This window comes from Pygocentrus nattereri, chromosome 6 (genome assembly GCF_015220715.1).
Source record: "Pygocentrus nattereri isolate fPygNat1 chromosome 6, fPygNat1.pri, whole genome shotgun sequence".
Taxonomy (NCBI): Eukaryota; Metazoa; Chordata; class Actinopteri; order Characiformes; family Serrasalmidae; genus Pygocentrus; species Pygocentrus nattereri.
In genome coordinates, this window is record NC_051216.1 from 26493833 (window position 1) to 26518480 (window position 24648).

Below are 24648 nucleotides of genomic sequence, written 5' to 3' on the forward strand. Positions count from 1 at the left end.
TAAATAGAGCGCAAATGATTTGCACATCTTTGCATTTGTTTATTTACATTTTGTACAGCGTCCCAATTTTGGAAATTCCTGTGTGGCTCATTTATAATATCCTGAATTATAGCTTACATTCTGCACTTCACTGTTATACTTGCTTTAACATCTAGTGTGTTGGAGTACTGGCCTAAATCAGATTAAAATACAGTTTGGTGAACGCTGAAAAGATCCTTTTAGTATTGAGCTGAAGTGCATGTTCATTCTGTTTGGGATGTTATGAGAGTACTAAAGAGATTCAGTACAGTATCTTACACCTGCACTGTTCCCACACTGACCAGCACCTATCTTGTTACTAACTCATCACTGCTGTCTATGATCAGCATTCCAGATGTCAAAGACTTATGCCAGGCTTCTACTCTCTTAACATTGTCAAGAGGAAAACTATTGCTACAACTGCAGACAAAAATCCTAGAATAAAGAAGGGCTGTTGGAAAGGTTATGACAAAATCAAATTAGGAGTCAACATGTTGTGGAGCCTACCATAAAGAAACGGCTTCATTTCAATAAATGCCATCAGAGGGGTTCAACAGTTCATAAAGATGATGAACAACACAAAAATGTTTTGTCCTTTTAGTGTGAAGAGATCTCTCACAAAATCTCAGAAATCACTCACACCACTTCAAGGGCACATACCAGCACAGGCATGTCCACACCTCCTTCCGTTTTTTTTTCCACACACTTCAGCAGACTATGAAGATCTATAAATAACCCAATACATATCACAGCTTGCATGTAAACCAAAGAGGTGGATGTGGGGCTCATGCCAACCCCCCCCCCCCCCAAAAAACAAAAACAAAAACAACAACAAAAAAATAAACAATGTTGGGCTTTGTGAGATGGAGAAATTATCTTTGCATTTTATTGGTAAAAAAAGACAAATAAAATAAACAGCCAAAACGCCCCAAAAAAACATTAAAAACACTTCGGTCACAGAACGCTGCTCCTACCTTGCATAATCTGTTAGGATACTACTCTTACTCAAGAGTCGCACTGTCCTTTGCAGCCACACATTGAATTCCAAATGTTAAAATTTGATGTCCTCAACCAAAAACAGAACATGACTGTGAATCAACATTGCACTTTTTGAGAAGTGCTTTGTTTATTTCAAATGAAACAAAGAAACAGCCAAAAGTCAAAAAGATAGGAGGGGAAAAATAAAATCACATTGGGAATAAAAATAAAAACTGACTGATAACTGACTGTTGAAAAGAATAGCTTAACACCAGTAGGTTCAATACCAACAAAAAACCCTGCTTCATATAAACCTGATCTGCAGTCCACCCAAACTCCAAAAGAGAGAGATAGAGACAGACACGGATGGGCGATCCAGGGCTGCAGCAGGTTTTAATGCTCTTCAAGAAGGTGAGAGAAATGGCACAGCGTCCACACACACACATACATACACACACACACACACACACACACACACACACACAAACACACACACTGTCCTCTCAAAAAGGACCTGACAATCAATCACAATCCGCAATAAATAAATATTTTATCTTAAGAAGGCTTTCATGGGTTCGTGTCCAGGATGATTTTTTTCTTTTTGTTTATTTATAGTATTTCAGCTTGTTGTTTAACGCACACACTCTCCACTTCTCTCTAACCCACTACTTTCAGAAATATTTACAAACCACAGCAGCCCAATCTGGGCATCGTAAGTAATGCTACATCACATACACGCAATTCCTAACAAATGAAATGAAAAGAAAAAACAAAAGCAGCAGTCTATGGGTCGCTCTTCATGTAAAGCACCGCTTCCATGGTCCTAAGACTTCTGGAACCACTGATGTAGAAATCAGCATTAGGCCTTAAACCTCTTCAAGACCTGACGTACAGTATTCTCTTTGCTTATAGCTGTACTGGGATCAGTGTGTTTAAAGGGACAGTGAAGTTATGTAATGCAGAGGGTGCTATGGTGGCGTAGGAGTCCTCAGTTTATCCAGCCTTAAATACCCTCCTCTTCACGGGCACTCTCTCTGTAGATGTCTTTCACTAGCAGGACTTGAGTTAGGAGGCCCTCTAGGACACACTTTTCTAGAGGAGTTGAGCTGAACCACAACGGACTGTCTGATGTGCAGGAGACGTCTGGCTTCACATAGAAAAAATCTGTCCTTTGCCTAACAGACTCTGGGCTGAAAGGAAAGAACAAGAAATGAATTAGTCAAAGATACCCATGAGTTGCAGGACCAATAAAAAAAATGGGTACTTGTTTTCTATAAAGTCCATGTTTCCCAGAATTGCTGCGAAATTGAGTTTCGGTTTTAAGCAACTCACCACTTAGACAGATACAACTCATACAAGCGACACTCTGGTTTCTTAACAGGACAGCGAGTGTGGTCTCCCGAACCATCGTCCAGCTCAAAGTTTGAATCACTACCCTCTTTACGTCTCCTCTTACTTCCTGTTGATTCTGTTAATACAGAGGGAGAGAGAGAATTGTCCATTAGAAGGTAGACAGTAGGCATCCCAAAATGAATGGTAGGTAAACCACAAAGAGGTCATGGGGTATCTGAGGCCACTTCATCTAACAGCTAGCTTGCTCATCCATGTTCGATTGTCTCAAAACAAATTTCACTGTACATTACAAATAAAAATAAGGGTGTCAAAAAGGGTTCTTTAGAGCACTGGCATAAAAGAGTTTACCACATTGAAAGGATGATTTGACCAAACATGAAATGGTAACCCTGGAACTTTTTAGGTCAATAATATGGATTTATGGATGTTAGGTTTTCCATTCTGTAAGGTAAAACTCCCAGTTTACAAAATAATCAAGCATTTAAGATTTTAACAGAGCAGCCCTATGTTTAAAAATGGAATAAAACACTGAACTGGAATTCTCCTTTAACCTTAAATATGCAAAATATACGCAACTATATTTAAGAGCTCAATGCAGTAAGTAGTGGGGAAAAACCATTACAAGGCAGTACATGACCAAAGGGCCCTAGTGGATGGAGCAGAACATACCATGCTGATCCTGTGAGATGGAGGGGATGCGTATACAGACTGTGGTCTCGTGACTGTGAGGTTTGGAAGTGCTGGGGCCGTAGACATTGCCAAAAGAGAGGCGCAAGTGCTGCTCGACAGTGCGCAGGCCAAAGTATTTAGTGTTTAGATAGACAAGCGAGCGCAGAAGAACAGAAGGGGAATACTCTCCCAGCTGCTGGCTGCTCCACAGGCACAGCTCTTCTACGCGACCCCACAGAGAACCTACACATGGAATCAGAACCAAGAAACAACAATACTACCTTTACAATACATAATAACAGAGACTTTGCAATTGTGCTTTCATTTTTTCTGGTAAAAATTGCAAGTGCAATAAAAATTAAAGTCATGACAGACATTAAAGATGAATACAAAGCAATGAAATCATGTCACCAACCGATTAGTTTCTCAATTGACAAACCAATAAATGATAAAATAGACAATATGAATATGTCCTCATAATTGAACGAAGTCATCACCTTTTGTTCAGAATGTGAACAGCAAAAATTATAATCATTGGACACTTTCAAACAAGTAGACAATAACTACATAACTGCCAAAACAGAAAGCAGTTTTACCATCAGGAAGAACACTGGGTTGCCAGTCTTTCAGAACCTTATTAAGCTCTTCTCCAAACATTTGGTAGCAGGAGTCATTGAAGAGGTCATCTGTTCTTCCTTTGTCCTGCAAATGCTTCAAACAAACCAATATAATTTTAGAAAAGAAATACAAAAGGTTTGTATCACTCTGAAAACGCTGCTCATTACAGAAAAATGTAAAAATAAATAAACAAACAAACAAACAAATAAAAATAATAATTAAAAAAAAAAAAAAAGAAAAAAAAAAAGACTGAGGTGATGAATTCTTGGTCTTTCTCTTCTTCCCTTTCATCTTCTGTTTCTTTCTATCTGCTCGTCTGACTTTCCCTGAAGAGCCAGCTTTCTGAGAACTAAAGGAGTGGATGCTCCTAGGAAGGAGACTTCATGCCACAGTCTGGAGCCAGACTTCAATCAGAGCAGCCATTACATGCCAGTGATGAATGCCAGAGCTGACTGGCAGCATATGACTACGAATGCAAGTCTGTGCACTTAAGCACAAACAACAACGCTTCCCAAGCCTGAGGTAAATGTAAATAAAAGCCCAAATTACAAAGTGCTACACCAATTTAAAAAACATTATCAGAAAAAAGGGAAAAAAACAATACACAAAAGGCACATGAACAGTCCTGAATAGTTTGACTAACCTTCTGGAGGCCGAGGCAAAGGTAGAGAATGCTATCTGGAGCATAGCGCTCCCCGTTGGGGCGACGCACTTCTTTGACGAATTTAGCCAGAGCCTGGTTCAGCTCTGCTGAGCTCAGAGAGAGGAGACTGCCTTTCAATCGAGCTGGAGTCACTGCACAGGCACAAATGAAAAAGTTCTACATAAACTCTCCACCCATTTATGCTTGGAAACTATCAATACAGATTATGCCTACAAATATTACATTCACAATTATACTGATACAATATATTTTCAATATAATATTTCTAAAGCGTCCAGACTCCCTCTCCAAGTAGTGAATTCACAGCACAATGCAGTAGAATTGCGTTCTTTGGAGTGATGGAGCATCGAAAACCTTAGGGATGTGCTGGTGGTAGTACCTGACCCCACTGATGCTCTTGTGGCTGAATGCAGTCAAGCACAGCAAGGTTTGAACAGTTGATGTAAAGCTTTCCCAGAAGGGACTTTAGTACAGGGATCAGAAACACCCTATTGATAGACTTCATTTTAAAAGAAACTTTGGGTGAGCAGGTGTCTACTGGACATATCATTTCCAAAGAAAAAAAGACCCTCATCACAATGCAAAATCACTGATCTAAAGGAAATGGCAGGTGTCCTCATAACTTCATGTGGTCAACAACACTTGTTTCAGGATGTGAACAGCAGTTAAGTTATAATCATTGGACACATGCGTTATATTTGAGAAACTTATCGTCACAAATGCAGGATACCTTTTAAACACTTCTTAAAAAATAAAAGTGGTTATAATAGGGTCCATCAAGATTTAGTGAAAGCTCTCACCTTGTTTGAGGGAGTCTTTCCCTTTCAGGCCAGTGGGCTGTGCAGCTGATGATGCTGTCCACCTTCTCCAGGCATTAAGGCTATACCTAGAAGTGAGGGGGAAGGAGCCATCTGCTGCAGTGTGGTCTGCTGATAAGGAGGAAGCTGGTGAGGACTCCTCTTCCACAGCTCGTCGCTTGTTGCCCTAAGCCATCATTAAAATGTGAAAATCATTAATGTTAGGATTACTAGGATATAATTATAATCATAAATATTAAATTGTGTATAACGGTGACCATAACAACGTGTAATGTCCTCATATAGAACCTTAGCAATCACTTCAGATCAGCATGTGAACAGCATAGTGTTTATAATCATAGGACAGCTTTTAAGGTTAATGTTTAAAATGATCGTGGCATATTCTGAGTACCCTTCTCCTGGTTCTTGGGCGGGGGGTCTCATCTTTCTCCTCAGCAAGGACAGGGGGCAGCATGAAACCCATCTCTGCATCCAGACCCTCCAGCACAGGTACAGGCTCTGAGGCTGGGAGACACATAAAATTGAAAGAGAGTTAAGAGAGAGTGCACTTGCTGTTTCATTGTTCAACAGATTCACTGGATTGTAATTGCCTACTTGTTACGCAAAGGGGGATTAATTATTATTACACAGGTTTGCTAGAATTCCAGGAGAACAGAAGCCTCAGAAACACAGTCATTTCTCATGCTCACATGCAGACACACACTTCCAAACACATGACTGACAGGGTAATGACCACAAATAGCCAAAGAAGAATTTAAACCCAAGCGGATATACTCTGTAGATTTCTATATATACACACATGTACACACGATCCATGTGATCGGAACATTATGCAACATTCAATGACAAACAGGAAAAGATATCAACACAAGTAACACGTGTAGATACCAATCCAAAATGGAACGTAAACAGTGAGCCAAATAGACAGTAATCCTTCATAACCAAGTTACTGTTCTGTCACCGCTCCTTTAAGGATTATGGGCCTGACTAGGAAAATATGATGAGAATGTTGCACAACTGACATTTGTACGGTACATGTTCTGTGTTAAACTGCTCACAGTGTACTACCTAGAGAAAAGTCGTTTTCCAGGTCCAGGTCTGGGTCGTACTTATCTTCCTCCTCTTCCTCTTCTTCTGAACTGCTGCCACCACTCTCGCTCTTTACTCTCTCTCTTTTCACTGCACCACTTTTCTTTTCACATTTGATATCTGAGAAGAAAAAACAGACATCACAATAAAATGTTTTTTCTGGAATGTTGATCAAAGAACAAAAAAAAAAAAAAAAAAAAGAAAAAAAAAAAAAGAATTTTTGGACCAAAAATCTGGGTCAAAAGACTGCACAAACTGTACTTATAAAATTCAAAACAACAAAACCATATGACAAAACATATCAATGAATTTAAATGTTTTCTGTAAAATCCTAAAATATTTTGAAAAGGTTAGATTTTGTTTCCCAATATTTAGAAGAAGTTATTCTAACGAACTTGTTAATGATAATATTTCAGACTCGTACCAAATGACCATAGCTCTACTTTGCCATATCATGTATGAAATATAAAATTTATTGGCTAAGTGGCAACTGGCGCTAGATTGAGTAAAACAAACCTATAGACCTGCAAGATTCTTTGATCTTTGCTGGAATTAGGCACCATTAAGATTAAAACACAACAAAATGCAAAGAGAGGACTGGTCCGTAACAATGTGCTCTAAAACAAGTGTTGACTTGAATTAAGAAAGAGTACAAATATTACTAACATTCCCATAAGCAAAGATTTGTTAAATCTTCTGACAGAAGTTAGTCAAATAACATGCTAACTTGATAAAATAAATGGTTTGTAAAGGAGCTTCGCACCAGAGCAGTCAGGTTTCTTTTCATCCTCTGTGATCATTTCAGCCATAGCTAGCAAGTCAGCCTCCAGAGGATCAGGGGGGAAATTAGCTTTGAGCTCATTGATGGTCTTGACAATCTGCTCAGCACTCTGTAGTGTAGTGGGCAGGAACACTGGCACAGGCACCTGAGAACAGCACAGGAATGTCACAATTCACCTTCATTTCATCAGCTAACATTAGCAAATATCAGCAGGGCTATCTTGTGTGTACTAAATGGTATTAGATGATCCAATAAAAACCATTTCAACAGCAGGGGGAGTCTTGCCTGATACAATGACAGTGATTGAGATGAAATCTCTTACCGGTACAGGTATTGGAACAGGTGTGGGTGTGGTCTGAGCATAGAGATTCATGGGTAATGGGACATAAACAGGAACAGGTATTGGGACAGGGACGTACTCCTTCACCAAGCCCTCCAAACCTTCCTCTTCTGTGGAAACACAATATAACAACTATCTATCAGTCTGTGTACACAATCTTATAGGACCTGGTGTATGTGTGTTTCTCACAGTAAAATATGCTTTACCTGTCTGCAGTGGTTTGCTCTGCATATGAGGCTTGCAATAGGTTGCCTTAGTCATAGTGAGGGGTTTACAAAGCACAGCTTTGTTTTTCACATCTTTAGGGATCCCTCCTCCGGCATATGACACAGGTCCCTGATTAATCAACTGCATGGAAAGGAAAAGAAAAAAAAAAAAACATTTACAGTAAAGAAAGTCAATAAAATAAAGCAGGTAATTCTGACTGTTGATGGGTTTGTTTCTCTTCTTTTCCCACTCATATTAAATAACACACCCTAAAGAAAAAAAAAAAAACAAAACCCTCACCGTAAGCTTAGACGGATGAGTCTGTCCTCCAAGTCCTATTATAAGACAAAATGACATTTATAAATAATTTTAAAATGTACGTTCTAATATTCAAAAGGAACTTACATTTCCTGACTTTGTTAGCATCGCATCTTACCTAAAGCTATGTTTTCAGGGCCTTTCTGTGTTGCCATATTTGGCTGATTTTGTTGGCAATAAAAGCGGAGGAGACACTGCTGATCACAAAAGTGCTTCATCTCTGCACGCCACTGCACAGACTCTGTTAGGTTCCCCTGTACCTTACAGCAGTCGCAGCGTGCCGCCTAGTGGACAAACAAGAGAAGCACAGATTTGACAAATTTCAAGTAAATCCCAATACAACTGGACTACGTCACTACTAATACAACTGTGCTTGATAAATATTGAAAATTGGCAGCGCGCAGATCCCAATTTTTGTGTCCTCATATAATAAAAGGTGTCAACACCATGGTTCAGAATGTGAACAGCAAATAAATTATAATCACAGGACACTTTGGAAACAGACACTGTTACTGCTACTGCAAAGAAAGGAGTAGAAATTGCAGACCTTGTAGTACCACTCGTGAAACTTCTTTGCACAGGCCTCACTGCAGAAGTCCCTGCTGACCCCGTCTATCTGTTTGGTAATAGATTTCTTGCACATCTGCGTGCAGTGATTACAGGTAACACACTTCAGGCCTAGACGACGTGCAAAGTCCTGCTTGAACAATAGCTTGCAACCTGTGCAAAGAAGGTAATGGGCAAGCAGGATTAGATTATAATTCCATCACACTTGCAATACAACCACTGATCTGACCCTAGAATAAATAACAAAACTAGCTACATAAACCACAACCTAATTTCTTAGAAAAGCTGGGACACTGTAAAAAGTGTAAAAAGTAGTTAACAACAAATGTTACACTCTGCATTTAACTAAAAGTAGTACAAATACAACATATGAAACATGGAAACTGAAAAATTTGTTTCTTGAAAGTAGTCACTTTGAATTTGATAACAGAAACAAAAAAGTTGGAACGTGGGCAACAAAACACTGGTAAATGTATGTAACACCAAAAAAAAAACCTGGTGGAACATCTCACAACTAATTAGGTTAACTGACAACAGGTCAGTAACATGACTGGGTGTAAATGGAGCATCTCAGAGTCTTTTAGAAGTAATGATTGGGAGGTGTTCACCACTCTATGAAGGACTGCATGGGCAAACAGTGCAAAAATTCAAGAATAAAGTTTCTTAACATAAAATAGCAAAGAATTTGGGGATTTATGCATTACAAAATTCACAGACACAAGATATATTTTCTAAAGTATTCCCTCATCTGCCTTCACACGCATATGATCTTGAAATGACATCCCATTCTTAATCCATAGGGTTTAATATCATGTTGGCCCACCCTTTGTTAGCTATAACAGCGTCAACTCTTATGGGAAGGCTTTCCACAAGGTTTAGGAGTGTGTTTATGGGAATTTTTTGACCATTGTTACAGAAGTGCATTTGTGAGGTCAGACGCTGATGTTGGACAAGAAGGCCTGGCTCACAGTCTCCACTCTAATTCATCCCAAAGGTGTTCCATCAGTTTGAGATCAGGACTCCAGTCCAAACTCACTCATCCACTTTTTTTATGGATTTTGCTTTGTGCACTGGTACACAGTCATGTTGGAACAGGAAGGGGCCATCTCCAAACTGTTTCCACAAAGTTGGGAGCATGAAATTTGTCTAAAATTTCTTGGTCTGCTGAAGCTTTAAGAGTTCTTTCACCATAACTTAGGGGCTGAGCCCAACTCCTGAAAAATAACCCAACACCATAACCCCTCCCTCTACCAAACTTTACAATTGATATAATGCAGTCAGACAAGTACCGTTCTCCTGAAAACACGTTTCCACTGCTCTAGAGTCCAGTGGTAGTGTTTTACACCACTGCATTCGATGCTTTGCATTGCACTTGGTGATGTAAAGCTTGGATGCACTGCATTAAAAACATGTGACATGATTCTGTAGTCAGAAATCATTGCATGGGCTCAGGAACACCTCCAAAAAGCCATTATCTGAACATTGCATGTCAGTGAGCTCAATTAAGATGGACTGAGGCAAAGTGGAAAAAAGCCCTGTGGTCTGACAAATCAAAATGTGAAATTCTTTTTCAAGATCATAGACGCTATGTCCTCCAGGCTAAAGAGGAATGGAAGCCTCCAGCTTGTTACCAAAGCACAGTTCAAAAGCCAGCATCCATGATGCAATGGGGGTTTAGTACACATGGCATGAGTGAACTGCATATCAGTGAAGGCACCATTAATGCTAAATGATATATTCAAGTTTTGGAGCAACACATTCTGCCACCCAGATGATGTCTTTTTCAGGCACAGCTTTGTTTTTCCAGCAAGACAATGTCAAGCTACATTCTGCACATATTACAACAGCATGGTTCCATAGTAAAAGTGTCTGGGTGCTAAACTAGCCTGCCTGCAGTCCAGACCTGTCTCCACTGAAAACATTTGCCACATCATGAAACAAAAAAATATGACAAAGGAGACCTTGAACTGTTGGGCAGCTGAAATCTTTGATCAAGCAAGAATGGGAAAACATTTCACTTTCAGAACTACAGCAACTGGTCTCCTCAGTTCCCAAACTCTGAGTGCTGTTAAAAGAAGAGATGTGATACAGGGGTAAACATGCAATTGTCCCAAGTTTTTTTTAAATGTATTCCTGGCATCAAATTCAAAATGGGCATATATTAAAAAAATATACAATTTGAGTTTCAACATTAGATATGTTGTCTTTAAACTAGTTTCAATTAAATATAACATTAAAATCATTTGTATATAATTGCAATCTATTTTATGTACATTTTGCCCAGTGTCCCAACTTTTGGATTGTAGTAGCTCTCACCTCTGAAGATAATCAAATGGCCTTATTTATAAACAGCAATGGAGTTCTAATCACAGGACAGAAAAAAATTAGAAAAATGACAAAAGTACCTTCACTACAGAAGGGTCTTTTGACCCCTGAGAATTTGACTGTCTCGTGAAGCGTCTTCTCCTCCTGACAATACTCGCAGAAGGTGACAATACAGTGGAGCTTCTTATAATCCTCACAACATGTCTTACTGCAGAACTGGTACACTTTATCCTGAAAAGAATGAACAAAGACATTTGAACCTATTTTATTTTGAGTTTATACAGTTAATGTGGCCCTTATTTTAAAATTGATTAAACTACACACATGCTGAAACAGTAATGATTAAAAATAATGATCAGACACATCAGTGGATAGAGAAACACCTCAGTGTTTTTTGTCCTCACCTCCCATTCCAGAATCTCTGGCTTTAGACTGAAAGAGCCTCGGCAGTAGTTGCATTTCAGCTGTACATTGCTGGAAGCTGAGGCAGGAAGCTGACCATTGGCTGATGTTTGAATAGTGGCACTCTGAAACAGAAAAATGTGCATGGGTATGACAATTTCCAATTGTAAATGGAACCAAAAGGGCCTAAAAAATGGCTTAAAGATTCTTGTATTTATGATAACAGAAATGCTAATTTATTCAAATCAAAAGCTTTATAGGTTGGTTTAAGTTTATATACTCAGAAGTAACTACCTACTCTGTTACATATACACAGGAATGTTGTTGTAGTGCATGTACCTGGAATTTTGTGACACACTGAGAGCTGCAGAAGTTTAAGACTTTCCCTTCAGGCAGTGTTGCCTGATACTGAGGTAATGCATTTCTTTTACAGAAATGACAAGAGGGCTCAGCAACTACAAAAAAAGTTAAAGAGGTAGAGTTAACATAAGTTAAATACATTCCAAACATTTCAGTCAAGCAGCCATGTTTGACTATGACACTCTTTATATAGTAACAGTCTATTTCATAAAGAAAATCTTCTGAACACTTTACCTGACATGAAAACAAATGGTGTAGTGTCTAGCATGGTATGCTAATATACAAGGTGAGTCAAAAGACACAGGACACGTTTTATTTTATTTTATTATCGACTTTTATCTCTGGGGTCATCTTAACCAAATTGTGTAACCAAATCTTGACCAAATCTGCAACAAACACCATCTTGTGACGGCTTGTGACAGCATAAAAAATAAAATAAAATAAAACTGTGTCCTGTGACTTTTGACTCACCCTGTATATCACAGGAGAGTCTGCATAGTTAAAGGTAGCACCAGTTGCTGTTTTTAGGTCATGAACTGAGAGTGAGTAAGCATAGCTGTTTATGGATAACGCCATATGAATGATAAATACAGAGTTAAAATTCTTTGAAAAAAGGGACAAAATGGCAGTTTTTTTTATATTTGCAATGGGCAAAATCAAAAAATCGGGCATGGTGATTTTAAGTAGCTCCTTTAATAATTCCAAAATTATGATTTAGACTAGACCGACCTTACATCTGCAAGGACTGATCTCCAGAAGCTGTTTTTTTTTTTAATTTAACATTCAGGGACCTTCAACTGAGACCAATGTCTTATTCACAGTGGGGCCTTAAGAATATCACATAAAATAAAACAAAGATGACAAATTTCAAAAGAATTGCAATACAAGTAATAAAATGAATTAACCTTCATACATGTTTAGTCTTAACCAGCATCTGAAAAAAAACAAAACCTCATATCTTTCATGATATAGAGTATATAATTTTAATTCATATATTTACTAAAATGATTATGCTAATGGAATTTATTTATGTACTTTTCTCATTTATTTATGCAGGTCTGAACACTGAAAGCTATGACTTTGTAAAGCACTAGATACATGTTTTGTTCCATGTGCTTAAACATCTAGTTTCACTTCCTTCTGTACATTCTGGTGGAATACATAGTGCAACAGTGGGTGTCAAACCATTCTTATTCTTTATTTTTCTGAAATTGCTAGTGTAGTATATACACTAGGCACTTATACATCTATGTAAACAGAAAATGTGCACAAAGTTAATGTATTCATGGTAGCACCTGCTGTTCTTTTCACATGGACACCACTACAGTTACCACCTTACTGAATAGCATCTCTAAGAGATAAACAAAAAAAGCATATACTGCAACACAGGTAGAAGTAAAATATATTATGAGATGGAAACAGCAGTGTTAGATCTTGTATCAGTACTTACTCTGAGCAACAGCGGCAACTTTGCTTTTAGTCAGACAAGCTGCAGAACAATACGGCTCCATGATTCCACTGGGTCCAATTCCATGCGTGACATCAAATGACCTGCACATCACTTTACAGCCACTACACTGCGTCATCTTTCCATGTGTCTGGGGTAAAGACAAACATTTAACTCAGCTTAGCAATTCAAATTTAAGGGGGTTCAGCCTTAAACCCTGTTGAAGGAAAAATCACTGCCTGCCCGACACTGACAATATGAAAGACAATGGTAAACTACATGGGGGAATAAAGAGCCCGTATCACAAAAAATGAACTATCTTCCCTTTATTTGTAAAAAAGAGTTTGACATAGCAAGTGAACACTGTTAAAGTTTCAAAGCGTACCCTTCATTCCACAGTCCATACATAGAAGTAAGCTGCAAAAACAGTCTGTTTTGAATTGTTTGTGATGTCACATACAGTAACTGCATTTGCCTATATCTGTATTTATTCCTCTGATTCACACTGAAGTTACAAGGAGTGTTTCCGCATCATAGAGGTCATTTAGATATATCAGCCATAGAGGCAACAAACCAAGCCGATTAAACCTAAGGGATAAAGAGAGGTTGAAAAGTGGTCAAAAAAAAAAAAAAAAAAAAGAGGACCTCAAGGGAAGCTTTAAATACAAGAAAAATGTAGAACATGGAGCCATTAACAAAGCCATAACACATAACTGCATGTTCTGCTTTGTCCAAATCATAGCTAAAAAGCGTCAGAAGTACATTGAAGTCTTTTTAATTTGTGTTCATCTGACAGTTTCTGGTAGATGCTTTTTATGAAATCTGACACTGAACACAAGGAATCTAATCTAAACACGTTTTCATAGATGATAATATATCAAGTATGCTGCTATTCAATAGGCACATTTTAGTAGACTAACTTACCTGCTTGTAGTCCCTGACACAGTTTTGACAGCAGAACCGCTTCTGTTGCCCATCAATAAGTAAGAAGTGATTTGCTGTAGCACGACTGGGCAGGTAGTTCCCACACTGCTCACAACAGTTCATGATGAGCCCATTAGCCATACGGTAACGGTTAAAGCAGGCGTCACTGCAGATCTTATGGGTAACGTTTTTGAAGCTAACCTCATGTCGAATCTGAAGATGATATAAATGAGACACAGCTGTTTAAAGGTTATACAGCATTGATCATATTATAACTATATATTTACACTGCCCAAGTACAAGCTGAGAATTGATGAGAGAAACTACAATGTTTTAAAATAGCTAAAACATTTGTGCATTTACAGGGGAACTCCACTGATCATTTAGAGTTTCTGCATATTTAAATGGTTAAGATATAAACAAAGCCATTCAGAGTGGCATCTACATAACACCAAAAAAGCTTTTCTATTGTTACAAGCTTGACATTGTAATAATAGAACACTTCTGGTGCTATATAGTATCATTTTCAAAAATGTTTCACATATAAATCATACACAACACTTACTGCTGTACAGAAGCTCTTTTCAAGCATGGAACAAAATTCACTCTTCTCTGAGTAATACTACTTGATCCAAAACACTGAGTTTAACAAAGCCAGCTAATGCACATCAACTAAAATCAGCAAGATTTTAAAGATTCAATTGTTAAGGTACATTGCACTCTACTTAAAACCAAGTTGGTTAAGCTTAGGGTATAGTATAGGGTTCGGTATGGGTGAGCATAAGAAAATACATACTTCTACTTGGTCTGAGAAAAAAAAAAAAAAATGGTATTGATGCAACACTATACATAGAAAAAAGATCACATATCATCACATCAAATTAAAACCGTTAAGATCTGCTACACTCTGACCTCTGTGAGCTTTCCGCAGACAGTGCACTTGGTTTTGAGAGCGTTCTTCGGGGGATTCTGTTTATTTTCATATGCACCCAGGCAGCCGGTGCTGCAAAACTCCTGAAATGATTCACTTGAGTCCACCTGAGCCACAATTGTTCCTTTCATACTAGTAATGTCCCTGGTTTAAAGAAAAATTATAACTAATTAAATTAAGAAATGTTTTAAATCACAGCAGTCACTTACATTATACATTGTATACATTCAAAGACAAAAAATTTCACATTTCAGATATTACTTCTTGCACATGGTGCAGCTCTTCCTGGGCGTGGGCTTATGGGAGAAGGCAGAGAGGCAGGTGGTGGAGCAGAACAGGTGGGAGGAGCCTTTGCGCTGATAGGCTGTTTGGCCTTTCTTTAAAGGCTTCTTACAGTTAGCGCAGGTGACCTTCATGGTACGCGTGGGTTGTTGGGACCCTGTGGAGGACTGACCAGGAGGTTTGGGAAGAGAGGCTGCAGGAGAGGGAGAGTCCACCCCTGGCTGTTTCTGATTACGAGGAAAAGATGCTGACTGGGAGATCCAAGAATCTGAGAAAAAATTCAAATTAAGTTTAACTGTGATTTTTTTCCCTATTTGAGAAGGTGCAATTCCCTAAAGACATCACAACTACTTATAAAGTTTAGTGAACTTCAAGTGACCGAGAGCAAATTTTCGAGATAATTCAGTTCACACTACAAAGACAATATAATTAAGGGAGTATAATAATGGAGCAAGGCCAAACCTAACAAATATGAAATCTAAAGTTGTCTACTCATTCTGGGGAGAAAAAAATAAATAAATAAAAATAATCTGAAACATGTTCAGTTTTCTATTTTCCTGCTCTGGTTGCCTATTCTATATGCTCTTCATTAACGTATTATTATAGCAGCACTAAACCAATAAGCAGGTTAAAATGAATTATCTTTCAACATCAAAGTGACAGACACTCCCCATTTCCAGTGACTCCAGGCCTTTGCTAGAAAAAAAAGCTATAAAAATTGCAAAAACACAAATAATTAACAAAATATTTACAGAGTACATATTTACAGAGTTTATCATGTAAAGTTGTATTATATTTAAAAAATGTATGCATTTGTGAGTTTACCACAGCACAGAAAAAGTGAAATAAATCAACATTACCAGATCTCTGGTGGGTCCCCGTCTCTCCATTTTGAACTGGCTGGGTGGCTGAGCTAACGCGTCCTGGGTTGAAAGTGGGTGAAGGTCTGCTGGCTGATCCTTGGCTCTGCTGGGCCTCGAGGTTCAGGCTGAATGCACTGCTGATCTGTAAGCCGTTTTCTGCTGTCTCCACCTCTTCCATGCCAGAGTCTGCTCCACCATCCCCCTTCAACGATGTCACACTTGTGATTTTTAGGTTCATACCCTCCTGTGTACACGGGGCTACGGATGTTCCTGTTGAGGTTGACATGGCAACCTCTGATGAACATGCCACTCCTAATGTGGTAACACTGGCAATTTTGATTTCTGAGTCAGGTTCTGTGCTACTCAAGGCACCCCTGGTCTCACGGACCACCAGCGAGGAAGATCCTCTGTGTTCAGAATCTTCCTCATCGTCTATAACAATGGGCTCGCTCTGGCTTTTGAGCGCCGTGGTAACGGCTGCCGCAGAGGCAGCAGCAGCTGCAGAGGAGGGAGGAGTGGGAGCTTTGGAGGATGCTGTTGCTGTGGTAGCTGACTCCACACAGTCTGTGGTTTTGGCAGCAGCAAGGGTCTCGACAGGTGTGGGGGTGTCAGAGGGGGTTGGCGGCTGTGTTCCCCCTTGAGAGTGTGCAGGAGGCCCCTCTACTAGCACAACATCATCATCATTATCCTCTGGAGCCTTGGGTAAGTCTGTTGTCACGGCACCAGCTCCACCTTGATGCTGCCCATCTGAGGACAGATCTGTTGAAGGTGTGGCTTCCATGGGCTCCACCTCCTTCCTTAAGGCCTCCTCTGCATCTGCTCTGGGTTCCAACTCCCCATCCATCACTTAGGTAACCACCTGTTGGCACAAAGACTAGTGAGGAGAATGACTATAAAAAAAGGCTCGTCTGTAAGACAAACAAAATCAAGCTATTATGATAAAGCCTAACTTATCCACACCCTGTGTGAGGACCTCAAGTTTCAATTTATCAGCAGCCATTTTCTTTAGCACCTAGTGCTAAATTTCTGCAAAACAATATTATTGCTAAAGTGGTTAGTATGGCTGTATGAGTTTTTTTTTTTTTTTTTTTTTGGGATTAAGTAACCCTTATCAGTCCCACAATGGGGAAATTCCACCTCCGCATTTAGCCCATCAGTGAGACACCACATACACACTACTGAACAGACAAGGGAGCAGTGAGCACACTTGCCCAGAGTGGTGGGCAGCCCTATCCGCGGCGCCCAGGGAGCAGTTGGGTGTTGGGTGCCTTGCTCAAGGGCACTTCAGTCACATACTATCAAGTCAGGTGGTTGGGTTAGTGTAGTGGTTAACACCTCTGCCTTCTACACTGTAGACTGGGGTTCAATCCCCACCTGGGCAAACACCCTACACTATACCAATAAGAGTCCTTCGGCAAGACTCCTAACACCACCTTGGCCTGCCTGTGTAAAATGATGAAATTGTAAGTCGCTCTGGATAAGAGCGTCAGCCAAATGCCATAAATGTAAATGTGAAATGTGAGGTCAGGGGATTGTACTGACAAGCTTCCGGTCACAGGGCCAGTTCCCTAACCTCCAGCCCATTACTGCCCCCATGAGTTTCATCATCATTACAGCAGCAATGCAGAACAAATCAAATGACCTCGAGAAAGACGTCACTACGTTGCTGGCACAAACTGGGGAACGTGTAACTTAACTATTTGAACAAACAACACATTACAAAGCAAACACCTCAAAAACTGCTCTAATCTGAACTACAGCCAGTAAAAAAGCAGTAAACATTAGGACTGTTCTCACATCCAGTATTGCCTTAAAGTTGGCTAGGCAGTAATGGCTACTGTCACAACAAACATATTTAACAACTCATATTATCAGTGAGATCTGACAGCTTTGCTTGTTCGAAAGCTAAAACCCAGAGAAAAACAAACATATTCAACTTAGTCTGTGCAGTAGCGTAAATCAGGCCTGACAAATGTGCAGTTTACACCAAAAGTTTCAAAATGTACCTTTGTTCAGCCACCGCTGCTCATTCTCTCTGCTAAACTTAAACAGAATTAGCTGAAGAACAGACGCACTACTTTTTACTTTTGCCTACGATTTCACTGAAATATTAGTGTCTTTACATGCCGAGTTTCTGCCACGGAGGTAATGTTTTTTCTGTCATGTACTCGCGCCTGGCGGTCACACTGCCTGCTGAGCTTGGTTTTACAGATCACACAGGAAACCATCTTCTTAGATAATTGTTTTTATAGTTTTGATTTTTTTTGTATGATCTGGTAATATCCCGCTATCTGTATCTCCCCTTTTCAGTCCATGATGTAAAAGAAGAGCAAATGTCAGCTGGCCAAATAATCGATAGATTCAATCATTGTCAATAATTTTTTTCCATTATCAATGTTATTGATATAATACTGATTAATCATTGCATCCCTAACATCAATCCTGTCACACAGCAGCAATGATCTACCTTGATTATTTGGCAACTGTGGTTTCCGTAGTAATAAATGCATCAAGAGATTTGAAAAGACTAGAAGCTTAACTTTAGTATGGAACACAAGTCATATAAGTAATATATACTAGATGGACAAGACTGACCACCTGTACTGATCTATGTGATCTACTCATGATTACTGAATTATTACTATCATCCATCAACTCTGGTCAAATACCAAAGAAACAAAGACTTTCAATGCAAAAAGCTCGAAAAAGAAAAACAGAATTTAGCTTTATAACATACCTCAGTGCATGTACACTGGAATGATATATACATTGATCAAAATTGACATAGTACTCCTCAGCTGCTGAAAAACAATCACAATCATACAGGACACTGACATATATACACACACTATCAGTCACAGAATGGTCTTCTAAGAAAATTGGTTTTTCAGTTATACCATGTCATTTGTGAACTTCTTTTGGTCATTTCAAAAACTGTGGCTACAGATGGCTCTGGCACGCTCAATGGAATTTGTTTTTTGCTTCCATTGTTTTGCTGTATTCCACATATTCAGGCTGATGTGTTTTCAATGTACTGAAAAAGTTACTGGGTGCGGTTCCCGTCTTGATACTTGACATGAACAGAGTGAATATCTTGTCTAATATTCCTCAAAGAAACTACAAAATAGTTCCAGGTCCAAAATGTTTTACTCTTGCTCTCATTTGACTGGCAAGAACAGAACAAATGTTTTTAATTACCGTTTCTCATTTTCATGAACATTAAAATTACCCTACATTTTGACATCATTGTCCTTGGTCAAAAATTTCCACCATTTTTCACATGAAAGCTAAAAGTGTTATTTTTGACCATTTATCCCCAAACATATTTTGGTGCTACCATGCTACAATCCTAAATCATTACAAGACAGCTAGGGTTGCATGATGAATATCGTCTACAACAAAAAAAAACAAACAAAAAAAAAAACACCTAATCTTTCATTCACCAGCATTCACAAGTCTACAATGTGAAATGTTTTGAAATGAGAACTGAGAGGCAAAAAGCTACAAAGTGAACACATATGTAAAGTGAACAAACTATGCCAGGTTCTCTTAACCCACAGTTTTGTTTACGTTATTACTTTCCATCTTCTTGATTTCATAACTCAAGAATAGCTTATTACACAGAATTAAAATGCACCCAGTAACAATTGGTAACACTTACCCTTTCTAAACATGGCAGTGGCATCATCATGTAGCAAAGCATCTGTAAATAATGTGATTTAGAAAAAAAAAAAAAAAGAGACCAATGTTCAGCATTGCTTTGAAACACAAGTACACGTGTATGTGTGTGTGCAGTGGAGCAGAGAGAAAAAGGATTAGTGCTAGGCAACACTGATAAAATTCAATATCATAATATTATGAGAATTTACCACAATTTCCAGTTCATTTTAATTTGCATTTTTAAAAAAACGATACCAGTTAGAAATTCCTGAATACTGGCACTAAAAGATCTGATTATCTTCTAATCCTGACATATTCAGAATATTTTGTTCTTGTTACACAAATGCTGGTTTTACACAGTGAAACTCAAGTCAAACCTTTATGACACTAAAAGTTGCATTACAAAGCCCCCTGCGACTCACTTGAAACTCAGCTGCAATAGCTGCAAGGAACTCAACTTTTGAAACAAGTTTCATGAAACAGCCAACTGAAACAGCAGTAGCATCACACTGTCATACTTCAAAACAACCAATTTTACAGAATCAAAGGACAAAAAATAAAACAGAAGACTGTTTACTGAATGAGTGAATGAAAAAAGAGTGCCCTCCCCAAAAAAACTGACTCAAAGTTGGTACTTTTTAATTCTGTCAGTTATCTAATCTATGACCATGAGTTTCTCAATGCTAATGTACCTGTAAACAGCTGCAGTAACTAACCAGCAAACAGTAAGAGCTGTTTAACCGGCTCCTTGCACCAATATATTATTGTCCTTTGTTAGCTTGCTGTTATCATGATCTACGTATCTAGATTCATTCACAACAGATAAAAAAAACATATGCTGGTAGAATCCTAGGTAGTGCAACGATTCTACGCAGTTCAGTTCAGACCTTCATTTTTGAGAAACAGTTCGGTTTCATAACTCGTTTTTTTTTGTTCATTTTTGGGGGGTGTGGACGGTTGGTGAGTAAAAAACAAACAAACAAACAAAAAAAATGCAAAACTGGCATTTATTAAATCACCAGCAATTTGGAACATGATTCTCCAAACCCTCAATTTGGAAAGAGCCAAACAAAACAGTGATAACACTAAAGAATAATAAGGAACTAAGGCTTTCTAAACACAACACCGTTCTTTAAGGGAATTCCCCAATGTCTGAACTTTAAGTGATGCTTACCTCTGTGATCTGCATAAGTCAGAAAGGCTTAGAATAACTTCTTATTCTTATAATACGGTCATTATGGCTTGTAATAGTCTGTGGATCATGTTTTCACACCACCATGCAACACCTAACACCTTTTATGATGAGGCTAATGTGCTTACTGAAAGGGTTTATTGTAGTGTTGCACTCATACCGATACAGTATTAGTGCAGATACTGCCACTTAAACGTAATATCAGTATCGGTGATGGTGATACCACTACCTTTGACTGACACCATGAAGTAATTCCTAAACAGTTCGGCTACTTCTTTCAGTAATCACTCGTCTGCCACTGTGTGGTTATTTACAGTCTGAGTTAAGGTTACTGAGAGTGGAAGGAACCACCGAATTCTCGGCGTAATGATAGCCTTTAGTCTAGATTCTGCCTTTAGCATAGCAGCCCACTAGCCAGCCCTGTGTGTCCATTAGCCTGGCATGTGTTGTACCTCCATTGGTCAGCTGTATCGCTCAGTAGCAGGGACTCGTGGCCCGTCGCTTTAATCACGCCAGAAAAACACAATGTCACTGACAGCATGAAAAACTGAGATAGGGCTTGAGAAATTTGGATGTGAAATATTCAGCTGTTTACGAGACAGACAAGCTGCTGCACATTGATGTGCACACACCACAGTAAACATCTGTATACTGTTCAGTTCTGTTTCTAACTGTTTTACACATTAAAGATACTTCATTTACTTACGCTGTTAAACATGAATCTTACTACTAATTGTTGAGGTTGCTCAAAACTACTAAAAGCTTCTTTACAGCCATGCATGTGTGTAATGTTATATACACATACATTTTATATATATATATATATATATATATATATATATATATATATATATATATATATATATATATAGTAAAAGCAACGGCCACTGGTGTCAAACGTAAGGCCTTGAAGACACAGGCCCAGCAGAAAAAAAAGCTTTGCAGTCTCTGGCCTTTCACACATCCTCAGGCTGAAGAGGAGATAAAACTCTGGCCCTGTGAGCAGAGTATCATAGACTCATCAAGGCGATATAAGCACAGGCGCCATGCGCTTACAGTCTCGATGCATGTGCTAATGGAGGTGACTGGCAGGCAACCCAGAATGAGTCTACCAATACCGAGAAATTAGCAAATTTCACACAGTCAGCGAAGTACGGCAGTACGCTTATTGATGAAAAAACGCAGATGTTCAGGCCGCACCGAGTATTTTAATTCATGATGCGGTCGAGCAATTCTAGAAAATGGTACCATCAACCAGCACAGGCTATATGGACTCGGGAGAACCAGGGCTGTGTCCTTGACTATATACTCGACTAAAACTTGCTCAATTTCATACTGGACCACACAGGCTCCTCTCCCTGCTGTCCAGGGACCCGGAGCACGACGTCAACACCGCTGTCCAATTTTAACTTCATTCTGAAAACTTGGGTCTAACTTACTTCGCCCTGAGAGCACAACCTGCGACACACGGAACCAACGCAAGCCTATAGACGAAGAAAGACTGCAGTTTAAAAGCAAGAACTATGAAGGTGTTCAGTGTGCTCCCTGTTCCCACCCCTGGCCTCTCTTGCGCATGCAGCCATTGGATTAGCGTCGAACTGGAGGGAGGAGAGCCTACCAGACTGCGCCATTGTTATTACAGGAAAAAAATGTCGCAAGTTATTCACAAATAATCGTCTCACCGACACAGCTGATCAAGTCCACAACAACACCATGAAAGAGCAAGACCAAGGACTTCCATTTTCATAAACTATCACAAATTTAAACTCTTTTTTTCATGGTACTGAGGGCCCATTAGTAGCCAACCAATCAATGCTACAAACCCATAACAGCACTCTTGTTCCTCTCACTGTGCATTTTACATTACTTCAGACTGAGTTAGTTTGTTCTTACACTTGAGTGAACGTTTAATTGGGAAGTTACCCCAGAGCTTTTACCCCAGGCAATCAAAAGTCCATACACGTGGCTACCTGAGGGGGCGCTATACAGCTTAGAGCATCAACTAAAACGCCTAGCTACATAAATTTACCAAACGGTCAAAGCATTCTTAGCAATATTGAGTCGAGGAGGCATAAAACAGTACGCAACGGAAAACAGCAGAGGAAAATAAAGGCTGCTAACAGAGCAGAAAATTGCCCCTCAGTGAGTAGCACTGCCTCACGTCCGCCATTAGAGAGCGAGCGAAACAATACGCGAAAGCAGAGGAGGCAGCAGCACCCAGCCTGCCACGGCGGAGAGCGAGCGAGAGAGAGAGAGAGGGAGAGAGAGACAGAGAGACACAGAGAGAGAGAGAGAGAGGGGGAGAAAATCTCAGGCGGGGTAAAACTGCCTGCCTCTCTCCCCCGGTTAAATTAGACCCGAGAACAACGCAGGTGACTCAAATCATTCCTTTAGGACCGGCTACAGAGTGCAGGCAGTTGTGGAAACTTTGGCCAATTAAGCAGGGTATAGCATCAAAACGCCTGAGAATTTCTTACCGGAGTAGAGCTGGAAACGGTAGAGCGCCAGTTTTGTGCCTTGACATAAATTCAGAGGCGCATGCGCGAAAACGTACAGACGTTCCAGGCGCGTGGGAGGAGGACCGTGCCCGCGAGGGCCCTCGCTATCGCGCACGCGCACTGGGTCCGATCAACTTAAAAATTGAAATCCCACAACTGGACCTAGAAGCGTAGCCTGCTTAATGTGTTTCCAGGGCGCTACAGGCACACACTTATTATTATCACCACCACCACAGATCAGTCCAATTACAGCTCCGGTTGGTTTTCTTCTGCATAACACAAAAATTAGTCTTAAATCGAGCCTGTACTTTTAAGAGTTATACTGTTATTTAATGCGCTCCAGCAGCCAATGATCAGCAGCCTACTGCTGAGACATAAACCTCTGGAACAGCAGTAGTTAGAGTTTGTTTATTTATTTATTTATTTTACACAAGGCTACTGCTGAAGCGCAGTACTTGCGATCATCACTTGATCAGAAAATGCTACAAATATCTTTCTTTGAAACACACTAACATCTATAATAAAAAAGCACGAATAGTTATCATGACTAACTGCCTGACTAACCAAATAATCTAATAATATCTCAATAAGATTTTAATCTACTGAATCATGCTGAGAGAGGAAACCCAACGTGCACGTGGACTCAACCACTAAACTGTAAGTGGGTGTCAAAACATGGCGACTGAGGTGTAAAACTGTGAAAGAGGTGAAAGTAAACACGAAGCTGGAGTCGGCTTCCTATTCTCCAGCTTCTTGTTTGAATTTTCCCGTTCCACCTTAAAAGGCGCAGCAGTTACAGTCAGGCGCCTCTATGCAACTGCAGGCGACAGACTGTAACTGCTGCGCCATTTAAGGTGGAACGGGAAAATTCAAACAAGAAGCTGGAGAATAGGAAGCCGACTCCAGCCTCGTAGAGTAAACGGATTTAGCGAGTCTTTCACGTCAGACACTGTTTTGTATTACACGTACATACCTTACCGTTCTCTCTAAAAAGGATGGGAGGTGCCTCAAGGATGAGATCTCTCACGTTCAACAGGCTGTAAGACTTTCACTCCAAACCGAACTGTCGCAAAATCATTAATCAAACCTGACGAGCCGTCACGGACACTAACGAGGAGCTCACTTTGTGGTTATATGACAATTCAAAGACGGTTCAATGCCGCCTTTTGATGGAAATAAGAGTAGCCTACCGTCTCTGTACAATATTTTTTGCATGCTACATTGTACTTTTGCCCTTCTCCGACTTAACCACGAGATTAATACTTGCCACCCGTTTTCACTTAATTACGCTATATTGTATATTTATAGGGTTATATGCCTATATAGTCTATGTTAATAGCCAAC

General features: G+C 39.5%; 1 protein-coding gene across 8 annotated transcripts; it reads right to left on the bottom strand.

Moving 5' to 3' along the window:
• Positions 1 to 1107: 1107 nt before the first annotated feature.
• On the bottom strand, positions 1108 to 24648 carry zmym2 (zinc finger, MYM-type 2). Of its 8 annotated transcripts, none has more exons than XM_017704631.2 (24): positions 24283 to 24648; positions 19616 to 19657; positions 15952 to 16813; positions 15071 to 15359; positions 14791 to 14953; positions 13879 to 14091; positions 12958 to 13105; positions 11487 to 11602; positions 11150 to 11272; positions 10826 to 10976; positions 8401 to 8573; positions 7972 to 8137; positions 7836 to 7870; positions 7535 to 7676; positions 7311 to 7438; positions 6971 to 7133; positions 6187 to 6327; positions 5510 to 5622; positions 5101 to 5284; positions 4280 to 4431; positions 3615 to 3729; positions 3019 to 3261; positions 2329 to 2464; positions 1108 to 2186 (listed from the first exon to the last, which is right to left on the bottom strand). In XM_017704631.2, the coding sequence occupies exons 3-24, from the start codon at positions 16796 to 16798 to the stop codon at positions 2000 to 2002; spliced, it is 4128 nt and encodes a 1375-aa protein (XP_017560120.1). In that variant the 5' UTR covers positions 16799 to 16813; positions 19616 to 19657; positions 24283 to 24648; the 3' UTR covers positions 1108 to 1999. The 8 variants fall into 8 exon arrangements, with proteins under 8 accessions (XP_017560120.1, XP_017560121.1, XP_017560118.1 ...); XM_017704632.2 differs by having other exon boundaries at positions 24278 to 24648; XM_017704629.2 differs by lacking the exon at positions 24283 to 24648 and adding an exon at positions 23284 to 23376.

Coding starts and splice junctions, on each gene's coding strand:
- zmym2 (XM_017704635.2), bottom strand. CDS start 16,798: ATGGATGGGGAGTTGGAACCCAGAGCAGATGCAGAGGAGGCCTTAAGG. Junction 7,134..7,310: donor CTGTTCCAATACCTGTACCG/GTAAGAGATTTC, acceptor TGCTGTTCTCAG/GTGCCTGTGCCAGTGTTCCT. Junction 2,187..2,328: donor GAGTTGTATCTGTCTAAGTG/GTGAGTTGCTTA, acceptor CTTTCCTTTCAG/CCCAGAGTCTGTTAGGCAAA.